The sequence below is a fragment of the Pogona vitticeps genome, chromosome 5 (assembly GCF_051106095.1).
Source record: "Pogona vitticeps strain Pit_001003342236 chromosome 5, PviZW2.1, whole genome shotgun sequence".
NCBI classification, from domain to species: Eukaryota; Metazoa; Chordata; class Lepidosauria; order Squamata; family Agamidae; genus Pogona; species Pogona vitticeps.
The window spans coordinates 98,656,971-98,672,505 of NC_135787.1; the positions used below are offsets into that span (position 1 = coordinate 98,656,971).

The 15,535-nt window shown below is 44.8% G+C and overlaps 1 protein-coding gene across 1 annotated transcript in view; it reads left to right on the top strand.

Annotated features, from left to right (window-relative positions):
* The first annotated feature begins 490 nt into the window (after positions 1-490).
* CD9 (CD9 molecule) overlaps positions 491-15,535 on the top strand; it is a 31,143-nt gene continuing 16,098 nt past the window's right edge. Inside the window, exon 1 of the mRNA XM_020785787.3 lies at positions 491-705. Within this exon, the coding sequence (XP_020641446.2) occupies positions 640-705 (66 nt within the window). The 5' untranslated portion in view covers positions 491-639. The remainder of the gene's footprint in view (positions 706-15,535) is intronic.

Here is a 15,535-nt window from a genome sequence, read left to right on the forward strand (position 1 = left end):
GGGCGTCAAAACAACGGAAGAAGAGGTCGCCCTTTCGCTCTCTTGCCTTTCCGTATGGCTGAATTTAAGACGGGCAATCTTCGCGGGGCAAGGAGCGCCCGTCCTGTTTTTGTAAACTATACCTTTTGTCAGGCGTTGCGAGCCACCATACAAAATAAGTTCGGGGAAAGATAGATTGCGCTTGCGGGGTGGGGGGAAGAACCTGCCGGCTTTTGGAGCGCCCCTCTGCTCCTGGGCGGACGAGCAGGAAGAACCAGCCGTCGCGGGGAAACGCCTCCACTTTATGCACTTTTTCAAAAAGTGGGGAGCGAAAGCTGGGAGCCCCCTCGCGGGGAGGTTGCAGGGAGAGGCAGGCCTGGGAAGAAAGGAGGAGCCGCCGCCCCTCCCTCCCTCCCTCCCGGGGAAAAGGCACGGCGGGTCCACGGCTGGAGGAGGAGGAGGAGGAGGAGGAGGCCGGGCCCGGCCCTCAGGTCTGGGGTGGGGCTTGGAGCCGGAACGGGTTAGCTGGCAGCGGGCGACGGCGCCCCGGCAGCGAGAGCCGAGCTAGGGAGTGGCACTTCGGCAGAAGTTCCCTTCGAGTGCGGGCTGCTTCAACTGGTCTCGTCCTCCCGCGCGCCCAGCTTCCGTCGATCCGCCGCGATGCCCGTCAAGGGAGGCACCAAGTGCATCAAGTACCTGCTCTTCGGCTTCAACTTCGTTTTCTGGGTAAGCCACGGCGGGGAGCGGCCCGCGCCACCCTGAGGCGCTCTGCCCGGCCCGAAAGGGAGCCCTCCTTTCGCCCCGCGAGAGGCGGACTCGCTCGGACCAAAGGGAAACGTTTCCCTCCTTGGCGGTTCTCGTGCACCTTTCACTCCGGGCTGCGTGGCGGCCGGCCTTGAGCCTGCCCAACTCCCCCCCCCCCAACCCTGTGGGCTTGTTTGTGTATTGAAAGCCCCGGCACCTGGACGGAACGAAAGGAAGGGAGGGGGGCCTTGCTCTCCTGCCCCCAGGACGGCCGCCGCCGAGGGCGTCCGCCAGCAAGCCTAGTGGGCTTTCCGGCCACCCCTCGGGGCCACCTTTTTACATTGCGCCGAGGGGGGAGGGGCGGGGGTTCAAGTCAGTCCGTTCTCTCTGCTCCTGCTCAATGACTCTCCCAAGATGTCGAGAGCCCCGAGGGCGAATTGAAGGGGACGCCCTTCCGTGACATCTAAGGCGCGCTCCCTCCCCCTGTTTGGGGTTCTGCTTGTAGGCCCCTTTTCTTCCAGGGCTGGCACCCTAGGCCTGCAAAGGCGCCTGGGTTCGGCGGAGGGATGTCCGAGCTTGGCATGTGTCACCTGGGCGGGCCCGCGGTGGGCAGTTCCCCCTCAGAAAACTGCTCCAGGGCGCGCGGGTGTACCTGACCGAGCCTGCTGGGCGGGCCTCTTTTCCCCTCCCAGGGAGGGAAGGGAAGGGAAGGGAAGGAGGGGCTTGTTTTTGAGAGCTCTTAGGTGCGGGCAGGCGGAACTCCAGCGCGTGGGAGGGCGAACCAGCAGCCAGAGTGTTGAACGTTCTTCCCTTCCCTGTCCTTATGCAACTTCTGAAGCTCAGCTGAATTGTTTCCTCCTTCGCAAAGCCACAGTTTTAACACAGTCCAGCAGATTTCCTCAAGGCTCATTTTTTTGTGCAAAGTAACTACAGTTGGTCCTTAAAGGGATTAGAATGGCCTGCTGATTAGATAGAGGTGGCATTCCCAAATAATCTTTGTCCTGGCCTCTTGCTTTTCGGAAATGAACCCCCAAAGGCACAGTTTTATACTCACCTGAGAAGAAGCCTTATGGAACTGGGGGAGGCTTACTTCTGAGTGTAGGTGAATAGAATTTCTACTAATGTAGCCCTCTGAGGCAGGGGGGTGTAGTGGCTAGAGGACTACCTTAGTACTGTAGACTGGAGTTGCAGCTTCAAATCTCACTTAAGGAAACTATGTGTTCTTGGGCCAGGTCCTTGGTCTTAGCCTAAACTACTAAACCACCTGTGGGATGGAAAGGGTGTCATCTATACATGGAATGGATCAATCAGTATTTACATGATCGCCAAACCAATTCTAATTTTATAGACAAAAGCTAAGTATCCAGGAGTGACCATGGCGCTGATTCAGAATGTATAGTACAGATCATTTCGTTGAAACTCTTCATTGTGAAAAATGTTTACAGTAAAGCGTAAAGCCCAACCCTGTGCCTGGTTTAAAATGCTAGCACTAGCATAATGGCTGAGACCGGGCTACAAGCCAGGAGGTGCTCACTTCGAATCTCCAGTCTTGAATCTTGTGGGGAAATTCCTAGACAAAAGAAAACTCTCTGATTCATTTTCCTCTCTGCAATAAAGGAGATGATAATAATGCCTGGCTGACAGGGTTGCAATGCAGTTTACAGGTAGGCAATATGCGAGAAGTGCTTTGAGCACTTGAAAGCACTTTTACAAAGATTAAACATAATCCAAGATAGCTCATTCCATTGGTGAAGACGCTGGTTTTCATGCTGCTGGTGGGGATTGAATAAGGAAGTCTCTACATGAATGTTAAGTCAGTGCTTTGTTACGGAAGAGCTGTGCAGTGTCCATTTGGGCACCCTGAATTCAGGAAGAGATTGAGGAGTGAAATGGGGAGGGGGGAGGGGGTGTGGTGCCACAGTTGGATCACTTTTAGAAAAGAAGCTCTTTTTCAAGCTATGGTGAAAGTGGGTGGTCACCATTCTCAGCACGTGTGAAGATGTGCTCATGTTGACAACTAGTAAAATTTCCCTGTAAATTACTTTACTTTTGGTAACAAGATGAATACTCAAGGCTTCCTCTCTTCCTGCCTGCCATCCTGTTATGCAGCTTCAAGAATAACCTGCTGGAGCAGGTGTGTATGTGGGAACCACACAAATGTAATTTTTTCTCCCACTTAAGGAATCTTCCTCCAGGTGGAGAAAGGAAAACATAAGAGAGCTGCATGAAATCCATACAAATGTTGAGTGGGACCACACCTATTGAAATATATCATGTCAGCTTAGTTTCCTTTTTTCCTACATATTTGCCTCAAAAGTGTGTGGGTGGTATTTTGATACCTTCTGGACCACCGGGCCTTAGTGCCCTCCATAACTGCTTTGTGCCTCCTTAAGTATTGGCAAACTCTAACAAAAGGAAAACAAATCCAAGAAAATTAACAAATACATGCAATACTATCAAATTTAAAAGGATTACAGAACTGGTCTTTTCACATTGTAAAATTTAGTAAAGAACATGTTTGCCCTGAATGAATGCAATTCTACATTCTTAACTCTGGGGTTTTTGTTTTTCCCTAGTTATTTGGAATAATACAGGGCGAGGCTGGTTGTTACTGCTTCTAAATTATCCAGTGCTGTTTCTCTCTGTGTGTGCACACATACATACACTTGAGAAAAAGGGAGAAATGAAAATGGAGGCTGCTTGTGTTTGGGTGTGTGAATTCTGATGGGAAAATAGAGATCATTTTCAGATAATAATGGCCTCTATGACTTGTTTATATGGATTACTGTCTCTCAGTTCTGATAGTTCTCCTTAGTTTGCTGAACGTGGGTATGAAATGAACACTGTTTAGTAGCTGGCTCAAAGGCAGGGAGGGGGAAAGACTGATGTCCAGCAATAGCAACAAGTGTTGAAGAGAAGAGTCACCTCAGAAGCCTAACTGGTGTGACCTTTATCTTTGTTGAGGGATAGGGCAGGTTTTGGCCTGTACCTGGTTGCTCGTTGCAGCTCTTCCAACTGCTATGGATTGCTATGTGTTGCGTACATTCTGTATCTTGAGTCCTATAGGTTCCTGTCAGTCCTCTGATAAGTCCGTCTTAGAGCAAATGAACATTGCAGGGTACTGCAGCGTGAAGATCCATTCATGAAAGAAGAAAGGCAGGGAAAAAAATCACTGAGTTTATGCTATTATCCACATTTTCTTAATTCGTGGGCAGAATTGGGCGTCCCCAAACATTTTGAGCTAGTGGCAAGGCCTGTCTTACCATGAGGTGAAGCAGTTGCCTCGCTAACAGTGGGGAAAGAGGAGTGGCAAGCTCTGCTCCCCTCCCTCAACACCCTGAGATTTCTACCTTAACTCCTCTTTTCCCGTGCCTTACTCTGTGGTTGTTTCTACTGCTTGGACATTTGCTCACCTCCAGCACTGTGTTACTGTCACCACATGCCTGCTTGCCTGTGTGTACCTCTAGTGCCCCTCTTCCAAAGAAGCACCAGTTTCCACAGAGCAGCTGTGAATGTTTACGGAAGAACTAGTACTTTGTATAAAAAGGTACCAGCAGTAGTCAGCGCTTTTTGGGGGGTGGAGGGGAGGATACTAGAGCGGGAGGCTAGGTAAGAAGCAGCGAGAGGAACAGGAGAGACTGTAGCAGAGAAACACACAGTACACAGCCACACATCCCCACAGCACCTCCTCAGCCACCACATACAAGCAAAACAAACAAAACATCTAAAATCAAAGCATGCACAGATAGATAAACAAACAAAAGCAAAAGAGTTGCACCTTTGCTTCTGGCATTACCCTTTAGCTAAGTGGCTTCCCAGCTTACAAGTTAGGTGTGATTCAAAATAAAACTCAGGGTTACAGAAACGGGCCACTTTTATATTTTCAGAATGTTTCTAGGGCCTTTTCAGAAATAGGCGTTGGAGGCTGCTGTGCTCTTTTTGCAAGCCTCTTACCTATTTAAAATTAATTCTTAAAAATGTGGATGGTTGGGGAGTCAGGATAGCTCCAAAGGAAGGCACATTGATGGCCATGCATGCAATAACAGGGGCTCTGGGCTAAATTCTGTTAAATTCTTAATTTTTTCTTTTAGTAAAAAAGGCTTGTTGGGGAAAAATATGTGAATCATGTATTCAAAACATAAATCTGAGTGTGTTCAGTATAAAGTCCTGCTGTGTATAGGGAATGATTACAGGCGAATCCATGTTCCTAATTCTTAGATAATCTACATAGATTGTCAGTATGTGCTGTTTTTGAAATAATAAAACTGATCACCTGCATCTCATAATAAGCAACTAGGAACGGACCAGTAAGGATTTACACAACCCAGAAGCTTTTGTGCCAGATTTTTGAGACCAGCCCTACCATTTAATTGCTGGTTTGAAACTAACCAGTGTGAATTGCATTCTACCTATTCAATATGTTACTTATTAATTTTATGAAGTCATGTATTTTTACAACAAGGCATTTCGGATGGAGAAAACAGCCGTGGTAAATTTTCCCTTGGCATCACCAGTTGCAAAACGTAAACTGTAGAGCATACTCTTACATATGTTTAACTGAAACTAAATACTCTGCAAGCTTGTCAGAACATCACACATACTCTTGTAAATTCTAAAGATTTAAGGTATTCATTTTAAACAGAATCAACTGCATGTGAAGGCTAGTCCCTTGTAGGGAGGATATACGCCTTCCTGCCTACTTTCTTGTGCCCTGAAGCTTGTCATCGGAAAGTCTTGTCTCTTTGTTCTCACCCACTGCATTGGTGAAGTTCAAATAAATAACAGTTACATTAGGCATAAGTACCTCTTAAGTCCCACTGATTTTGGTGAGTGTTCTAATGACTAAAGCCCTGTCTGGACCAGCATATGAATCGCTATTGGTACAGTTTGGTTTGAACCAAATGATGGCATCCACATGTATTTTTACTTAGATCAATCCATCCTTCTTTAAGAGCTGCTCCACTCTTTTCTGACACAGCACCAGGGCACATATTCTTTTTGGTATGATTCAGCATGAACTTAATTAGATCATTGTGCAGCTTATGTGGATGGTTAGTTCGCATGGTTAGTTCGATGGTTAGTTCCAAGGCAGACCATTCAACATCACAATAATCCAAGTTTATGCACCAACCAGCATTGCTGAGGAGACTGAAATTGAACAATTCTATGAAGATTTACAACACCTTCTAGAACTGACACCAAAGAAAGATGTTCTTCTCATTCTAGGGGACTGGAATGCTAAAGTAGGGAGCCAAGAGATAAAAGGAACAACAGGGAAGTTTGGCCTTGGAGTTCAGAACGAAGCAGGACAAAGGCTAATAGAGTTTTGTCAAGAGAATAAGCTGGTCATCACAAACACTCTTTTCCAACAACACAAGAGGCGACTCTATACATGGAAATCACCAGATGGGCAATATCGAAATCAGATTGATTATATTCTCTGCAGCCAAAGATGGAGAAGCTCTATACAGTCAGCAAAAACAAGACCTGGAGCTGACTGCGGTTCTGATCATCAGCTTCTCATAGCAAAATTCAAGCTTAGACTGAAGAGATTAGGAAAAACCACTGGGCCACTCAGGTATAATCTAAACCAAATCCCTTATGAATACACAGTGGAAGTAAAGAACAGATTTAAGGAACTAGATTTGGTGGACAGAGTGCCTGAAGAACTTTGGATAGAGGCTCGTAACATTGTCCAGGAGGCAGCAACGAAAACCATCCCAAAGAAAAGGAAATGCAAGAAAGCAAAGTGGCTGTCCAACGAAGCCTTAGAAATAGCAGAGAGGAGAAGGGAAGCAAAATGCAAGGGAGATAGGGAAAGTTACAGAAACTTGAATTCAGACTTCCAAAGAATAGCAAGGAGAGACAAGAGGGCCTTCTTAAATGAACAATGCAAAGAAATAGAGGAAGATAACAGAAAAGGAAAGACCAGAGATCTGTTCAGGAAAATTGGACATATTAGAGGAACATTTTGCGCAAAGATGAACATGATAAAAGACAAAAATGGGAGGGACCTAACAGAAGCAGAAGACATCAAGAAGAGGTGGCAAGAATACACAGAGGAATTATATCAGAAAGATTTGGATATCCCGGACAACCCAGACAATGTAGTTGCTGACCTTGAGCCAGACATCCTGGAGAGCGAAGTCAAGTGGGCCTTAGAAAGCCTGGCTAACAACAAGGCCAGTGGAGGTGATGGCATTCCAGTTGAACTATTTAAAATCTTGAAAGATGATGCTGTTAAGGTGCTACATTCAATATGCCAGCAAGTTTGGAAAACTCAACAGTGGCCAGAGGATTGGAAAAGATCAGTCTACATCCCAATCCCAAAGAAAGGCAGTGCCAAAGAATGCTCCAACTACCGTACAATTGCACTCATTTCGCACGCTAGCAAGGTTATGCTCAAAATCCTACAAGGTAGGCTTCAGCAGTATGTGGACCGAGAACTCCCAGAAGTACAAGCTGGATTCCGAAGAGGCAGAGGAACTCGAGACCAAATTGCTAACTTGCGCTGGATTATGGAGAAAGCCAGAGAGTTCCAGAAAAATATCTACTTCTGCTTCATTGACTATGCGAAAGCCTTTGACTGTGTGGACCACAGCAAACTATGGCAAGTTCTTAAAGAAATGGGAGTGCCTGACCACTTTATCTGTCTCCTGAGAAACCTATATGTGGGACAGGAAGCAACAGTTAGAACTGGTCATGGAACAACTGAGTGGTTCAAAATTGGGAAAGGAGTACGGCAAGGCTGTATATTGTCCCCCAGCTTATTTAACTTATATGCAGAATACATCATGCGGAAGGCTGGACTGGAAGAAACCCAAGCCGGAATTAAGATTGCCGGAAGAAATATCAACAACCTCCGATATGCAGATGATACCACTCTGATGGCAGAAAGTGAGGAGGAATTAAAGAACCTTGTAATGAGAGTGAAAGAGGAGAGTGCAAAAAACGGTCTGAAACTCAACATCAAAAAAACTAAGATCATGGCCACTGGTCCCATCACCTCCTGGGAAATAGAAGGGGAAGATATGGAGGCAGTGTCAAATTTTATCTTTCTGGGCTCCATGATCACTGCAGATGGAGACAGCAGCCCTGAAATTAAAAGGCACCTTCTTCTTGGGAGGAAAGCGATGACAAATCTGGACAGCATCTTGAAAAGCAGAGACATCACCTTGCCAACAAAAGTCCGAATAGTCAAAGCTATGGTTTTTCCTGTCGTGATGTATGGAAGTGAGAGCTGGACCATAAAGAAAGCAGACCGCCGAAGAATTGATGCCTTTGAATTGTGGTGCTGGAGGAGGCTCTTGAGAATCCCCTGGACTGCAAGGAGAACAAACCTATCAGTTCTAAAGGAAATCAACCCTGAGTGCTCACTGGAAGGACAGATCATGAAGCTGCGGCTCCAGTACTTTGGCCATCTAATGAGAAGAAAAGACTCCCTGGAAAAGACCCTGATGTTGGGAAAGTGTGATGGCAAGAGGAGAAGGGGACGACCGAGGATGAGATGGCTGGACAGTGTCTGCGAAGCAACCAACATGAACCTGACACAACTCCAGGAGGCAGTAGAAGACAGGAGGGCCTGGCGTGCTCTGGTCCATGGGGTCACGAAGAGTCGGACACGACTAAACGACTAAACACACACACACATAGTTCGCATCATAATAGAGCTGTGGGTGGTGTTAGAGGTGAAAACCCTGTAATGTAATAAATGGTTGTGACATTAAAAGAGAGAATGTAGAAACCCCCCTCCTCTATTTTTCCCTCTTTTATATATATATAAAGAGCAATGCATCCACCTAGCATAGTATTAGAATTACACTCCACTTACTTTATTGAACAAGAAGAAGGAAAGCCCTGCCAGTGTCTGAATGATGGCTGTGAGAAAAGGTAGTGAAGGAGGCAATGTTGACTCCATGGGCTCCACTCCTACAGGAGAGCACATCCCCAGCAGAGCCCCTGCTGAGGCGAAAGGCGGGCTACCTTCCTTCCCTCTCCTCAACCTTCAATGCAGTGTTTTTATTGGTGTCTCCTTACTCATGTGTAAACTGGCTATACCTTCCTCATGAGTAAATTGGTTATCAAAAGATTTGTGTAGACCCTTCTCACATGAGAATAAACATCTCCAGTGTGAATGGAAGGATCCTTCAAGCAAGAGATAAAAGAGATGGCACTGAAGAGAAGAAGCTTTTACATGCGAACCAGATCTCTTCAGATTTCACAAACTGGAGAGGCCCTTACACTCTTCTGGATCAAATCTTCTGGGAGTTGTTATGGAAATGCAGGGCACAGTGCATCCAGAATGAATAACTTCTAAGTCCTGGTTGATTTTACAGATAAAGGTTTAAGCATGTACTTGCCATTGAAATTGTTGTGACTTTTAAATCTGCTTCTGGGTTGTTCTCTTAAAGTGCCTTAGGTAAATACATAATTTAAAGAGTTTCAGGGAGCATCAGTCATTCCTGCAAAGCTGTGTACTATGGAGAGTAGACTGGGATGGATATTGCTTCTATACAGTCAACCCTTGACTTACAAACTTAATCTGTTCTGGAAGTCAGTTCATAAGTTGAAAAGTTTGTAAGTTGAAACCAAATTTCCCATAGGAATGCATTGAAATTTAATTAATGCATTCCTATGGGGAAAAAATTAAAACAAAGTCACTTGCCAGGTACTGGTAAGTGAGCCCAGCTCCTCACAGTGCCTTGGTAGCAGCCATTTTGTGCTCTTCTCTGCACCCGCCCCCCACCTCTCAGCTGATCTGCGCTGGGTCTCATCTCAGAGGCTTCGCTGGGCTTGCTCAGCAGGTAAAAAGGCAGTGCAAAAGCCTCTGAAAGTGACGCTTAGCCACGGGGGGGAGCAGGGGGTAGGGGGGCAGCCCCCCCATGGCAAAGGGCCACTTTCAGAAGCTTCCCCAGGTGCTTTTGCACTGCTGGGGTAGCCTCTGAGACCCAGCTGAGAGGCGGGGAGAGGGGGGAAGCTGAGAAGAGCACAAAATGGCTGCCAGGAAGGCAGGGGAAAAGCTAGAAATACTGTAAAAATGGTGCTTTTCCCCTGCCCCTGGGAGGCTTCTGAAAGTGGTGCTTGCTGTGGGGGCCGAAGGGAGATTCCCTGCCATCCCCCGCATTTTTTTTCTTTTTGTAACTCGAAAAAAGTTCACAAGTCAAGTCAATTTTCCCCTAGTAGAGCAGTTCTTAAGTCGAAATGTTCGTATCTAGAGCTAGGGTTGACTGTACTCATCGTCGTTTAGTCGTTTCCGACTCTTCGTGACCCCCTGGACCAGAGCACGCCAGGCCCTCCTATCTTCCACTGCCTCCTGGAGTTGTGTCAAGTTCATTTTGGTTGCTTCGATGACACTGTCCAGCCATCTCATCCTTGGTCGTCCCCTTCTCCTCTTGCCTTCACACTTTCCTAACATCAAGGTCTTTTCCAGGGAGTCTCCTCTTCTCATGAGATGGCCAAAGTATTAGAGCCTCAGCTTCAGGATCTGTCCTTCCAGTGAGCACTCAGGGTTGATTTCCTTTGGAATGGATAGGTTTGTTCTCCTTGCAGTCCAGGGGACTCTCAAGAGCTTCCTCCAGTACCACAATTCAAAAGCATCAATTCTTCGGCGGTCAGCTTTCTTCATGGTCCAGCTCTCACTTCCATACATCACTACAGGGAAAACCATAGCTTTGACTATGCGGACTTTTGTTTGACTGTACTATTTTCGCATAAATGGAAAGTCTCAACAGTATGAATCCTCCTGTTCTGGAAAAAGTGTTGCTGTAGAAAGAAAGTTCAGAGTGGGTTTTTTCTTCGCCAGGGGTTCAGACTTCTCAGTTAATGTCATCTAGCAAACATAAAGGTCAGCAGTGCCTATGTTGTGGAGCCACTTGGATGACCGGTTTCCTGTACTAAACATTATCCTCCTCCAAAGAAAGAGGAAACTCGTGTATCTCTTTCCTTAGATAGAAATAACTATGAGGCCATTCTCCCTGTCTGGCATCTGTGGTGTGGAAAAAAACTGTAACAAGACTTGCGTGAAAACTTACTAGGGTGATTGTAAAAAGTTTTATAGACTGTTAAAGGGTATCAACAGGCATTTCTATGCATGTTTACTTAGTTGCTCCTGTGTCCCAGCAGGGCTCATTACTTAACTAATTGTGATCAAAGGACTTTTAGGACTTCCAGTCCCGGACATTGCCTAGAATCCTTCAAGAAGACTTCAAGGACTGAGATGGGAGAAACCAGACAGCAAAAAAATATATCTTTCCACTGCCATTGTCTGAGTCATTCCAAGTGCGTCAGCAAGGGAGACAAAAAGAATGCCTCCTCCATCTCCCTGCTCCTTGGGGATTTCCCTAGTGCACCAGGTAGAGGGATTCCCAGTGTGATGCAATGACAAATTAGGACTCTGGAGAACAGGGTTCAAATCTCCACCATGGAAGCATACTGAGGAGTAGAACTGGTAAAACCACTCCTTAAACATCTCACTTACCTTGATAGCCCTGTTGGGGTTGTTATAAATTGGTTCCAACTTAACAGCAAAGAACAAGCACACACATACACCATGGGGAGGGTAGTTCAGTGAGAAGCTTCCCCTATAAATTTTAATGGTTAGCGAGACTACTTGTTCCACATTGCACTGGAGCAGTTCCCAGGAAGCAGTGAAACTGATGGCTCATTCCCTTCTTCCCAGCTGGTGTATGTGGAATAAAGTAAGGGTTAACCATGTGGTCCAAGCCATATAAAATATAAATTCAAAAATAGGCAAATGAAGTAGACAGTGACAATAGAAAGACAGGTGTTTTTTTTTTTGCTTTCTGGTTCTTCTTCTTCTCTGCCTGGAGGATTCTAGTTGACGTCTGGAACTGGAAGTCATGTAATTTCAAAAATTCTATTCCTATTAATCCATGAGAGGACTCCCTGGAAAAGACCTTAATGTTAGGAAGGTGTGACGGCAAGAGGAGAAGGGGATGACCGAGGATGAGATGGCTGGACAGTGTCTGCGAAGCGACCAACATGAACCTGACACAACTCCGGGAGGCAGTGGAAGACAGGAGGGCCTGGCGTGCTCTGGTCCATGGTGTCATGAAGAGTCCGACACGACTAAACGACTAAACGAACGATTAATCCATGTAAAATATTCTAATTTTAAACACATTAAAATGCTGTACCCAGAAGCCTAGAGGAAGAATCATTTTTTAATCTTAAACTTGAAACACAAACTTAAAGATGGATTAGTCTAAGTGTGTTTGATTTTATTAAACTGCCAAAGTGGATTCCTTCCCATAATCATGCTTGTGATCACCATTTTTTTTTCTAAATACTTGGATTTTTTTAAAAGTAAAAGCGGTTGCTGAATTGGCCATGATATCTTTTCAGATTTTTAAATGTGTTTTAATTACATGTTGGAAGCATAATTGAGTAAGACTTTGGACAAGTAACTGATTCCAGTGCTGTTTTCAAAGAGCTAGCTGAGTTAGTCTGTTTCAGCATATTAACAAAAACAATAAAGAAAAACAAAAGTATTATGGCACATTAAAGACTAACATTTATTTCAGAGTGCATTTTCTTGGAATACAATCCAGTTCCTTGTAGATTGTAATCTTGGAAGCCTCGTGTTGAGATAAATCTGCCTAATGAAGATGATGGTAACCTATGAATTCAATCCTGGTTTAAGGAATCCCTCATAGGACTTTCTCAGCATAAAATACTCAGAAGTGGTTTACAAGTCTCTATCTTGTGATGCTCTGGGAAGGTGGCAGGGTGGAGCGACATATGCTTAGGGTGATCTCAGCTGGTCCTCTTCAGAGGCACATGGGGATTCAGACTCCCAGCCACTGAACTATATGTGCACTCTGCTCATGAAATTATTAAAACTTGTCTTAGTGATATACACTGATTGCAAGATTTGGTTTGGAACTCCTGTGCCTTAGAAAACGACATAAAGTGCCACAATGGTTCCATTCTACTGTAGTAATAAAACTTGCTACTTACACTTCATTTGCCAGAAGTAAGGAAGGTAGAGGTGTATAAGACAGAATCTGAATGAAGGGAAGAGTTGTGTCAGACAGAAGGAAACCACTGAAAAGGTACTTACAGACCTCTAGTCTCATATTGTGTGTATATTTGCAGAACTAAATACAAAGTTTGGTATTCAGTGTGCCTATGAACAACCCCTGTTTTTGTCAAGTTCCTCTAACAGCCCAGTTCAGAATGTATTTACTGAAAAGTGAATCTCACTAAATGCAAGTAAAAATTTTGCAGACTTGTCTGTTATAACAGAACTGCAAGCCCTCTAACATCTCTCTGATGAAAAGAGGAACACTTCTGTTAGGAGTCCATCTTGCCATGAACGTTTGGACCTTAAGTTCTTCATACTGGTGCATGGCTGATGAAGTGAATGATCCTGATCCACGAGAACTAGCAGATTAGATGACGATGATGATGTTAGTGTTCTATAAAGTTATTGCCTACATGTGTACTTCCGTTAGAAAAGCACATTGGCTGCACAGTCTAGCTTACATCTTGGTTCAACACCATAGAAGACAGTTTGCTTTGTCCTGGGGTGATTTGGAACTCAGTCTCAAAAATTCTTCACACCTTGCTAGCTGTTGTTGCTCCTCAGTATCCTCTCCTTCATTATTTAATTTCAGTTGCATATATTCTCTTCACCAGATTAGCATTCCTGAAAGGGAAATAGGTGGTGGTAGATAGATCTTTACTAAATATAAAGAACTGAAAAATCTTGCTTTGAGCTACAAGTTCAGTAAAAGGTGCAAAGAGAAATACTACCTGCACTTGCTAGGAATACTTTCACTGACCTCCGTCACTCATCTCCAATTCATTTAGCAGTGTCCAGCTATTTAAAACAAAATTGTGGCAACATATGAGTCCACTTTGGATGAGGGTTCCCCTCCCCCACCCAGTACAGTGGAAAATTTTAGTAAGGCATTCTCTTTGCTTGACTGCAAAGAGCAAGGAAGCAAACAGGAAACCTCACATTCTGTAAGCAAGCAACTTTTGGTTGTTCTGTGTTGATGTTCATGTACAGCTAAAGAAACATTTACTGAATAAAAATCCCCATTATAAAACAGCATATTCCTTATGTGCAGGGCAATAAACTTGATAGCTGTTGAAGGTTTCTTCTCTTTTACCCTTTACTCATAGAATGCATTTTTGCTGCTATGCTCATATAACTTGAATAACTTTCAGATTTTACTGTAATTAACAATGTCCTAATTAATTATTACTGGAGATGGGGATGAAGTGTCAAGTTTGATGACCCATGAGCCAGAACTTGCCCCCCAGTGGCCCGATGAACCACAAATCAATTTATTGGTTTCTTTGAGTAATTTTTTTAGACAGCCCCTGGGGCTATCTAAAAATAAAAAAGCTATGGTCCCCACAGCCTTCCTATGCCATGCGGCATAGGAAGAGGAGGAAAGGGATCAGAGCGATCCCCACAAAGTCTGAGGGGCTGTGAGATGGTTTAGGCCCTGCTCTCCCTCCTCTTCTGTGCCCCCACTGCATAGGAAGAGGAGGGGGAAAGGGATCAAAGCAATTCCCCATCCCCGCTGTCTTTGCAAAGACAGTGGGGATGGGGGAATCACTTCTGTCAGGCTACGCTGGCAGATCCCCCTCCCTCACTCTCTTTGCAAAGGCAGCAGGTCTGGGGAATCCCTTTGATCCCTTTTCCCCTCCTGTTCCTATTCCACGAGGGCATAGGAAAAGGAGAACCAAGCCATCCCCCAGGGGTGGGATTCCCTTCGGGCAGGCTTTAGCAAGCTGCCCGAAGAGAAAATCCCTCTCTGTTTATGCCCCCAAGGAACAGCTTATCTGCAGGGGCATAAGCAGATAGGGGACAAAGGGACAAATACAAAAGGGTTATATTTGTTGCTTAGCATCCGTTGGGGTCTCTGGACCCCAAAAGTGTGAAGCAATGGATATCTGATGAATCAGGGATATTTGTTGAATATCCTGATTTGTTTTTATATTCATCCCCATGTCTAATTTTTACTTTTAGCTGGAAGCTTTCAGCAGTAGTCTTTTCTCATGTCCTTGCCTATAGTCAGAGGATGTGAAGACTGAGGGCTCTGAAGAAGAAAGTGTAGAATTGGAAAGTGCCCAGTGCAGGGCACAAGAACCACATAGGGCTGAAAAGTATATCTACGCAGTTCTTAGGTGCCAGAATCAAAACTAATAGATGTTCAGACACCATAGCATAAGCATAATTCATCTGTAATACATTAATTTATGTACTTTGTGACTGGGCTGGATAACTATATAAAGTTTGCTATCCTTGTGGGACAGAGGGATGATCCAGGTTTTTCTGCTGCTTGAGGCAGGAAGTAATGTGCTGCCATCCTTACAGTTAACTGTGCACTGCCCAGGGTGGAAGTCTTCCACAATCAGAAAAATAAGCAGGTACCTTATGCTAGCCGAATTGGTAAATCTTAGGAATATGGATTTGTCCACATAGTGTAGTATTTGCTAGACACATTAACAGAATGCAGTAAAGTGTGTTATGTATCCTCACTGCACAGTGCTCACACAAAGTTCAAACATCTACTTCTCCTATTCAGGCTGTGATGGAAAGAAACAAAAAACACAAAACACCAGTGCTGCTTATTCCTTGTGGATTTACTACGGTCCAATTAAATCTAGATTGTGATCATGTTAAAAATGTTAATGTATGCTTATTGAGAATCTTGTGTCTAACTTCTTCATAAGCTTGGGGGTAAGGAGGAAAGAAAATTGGCTACTTAGTATAAAGCTCTGAGACAACTCTTGGCAACTTCTTCACATGCAGACCTCTAGCTGCAGCTTT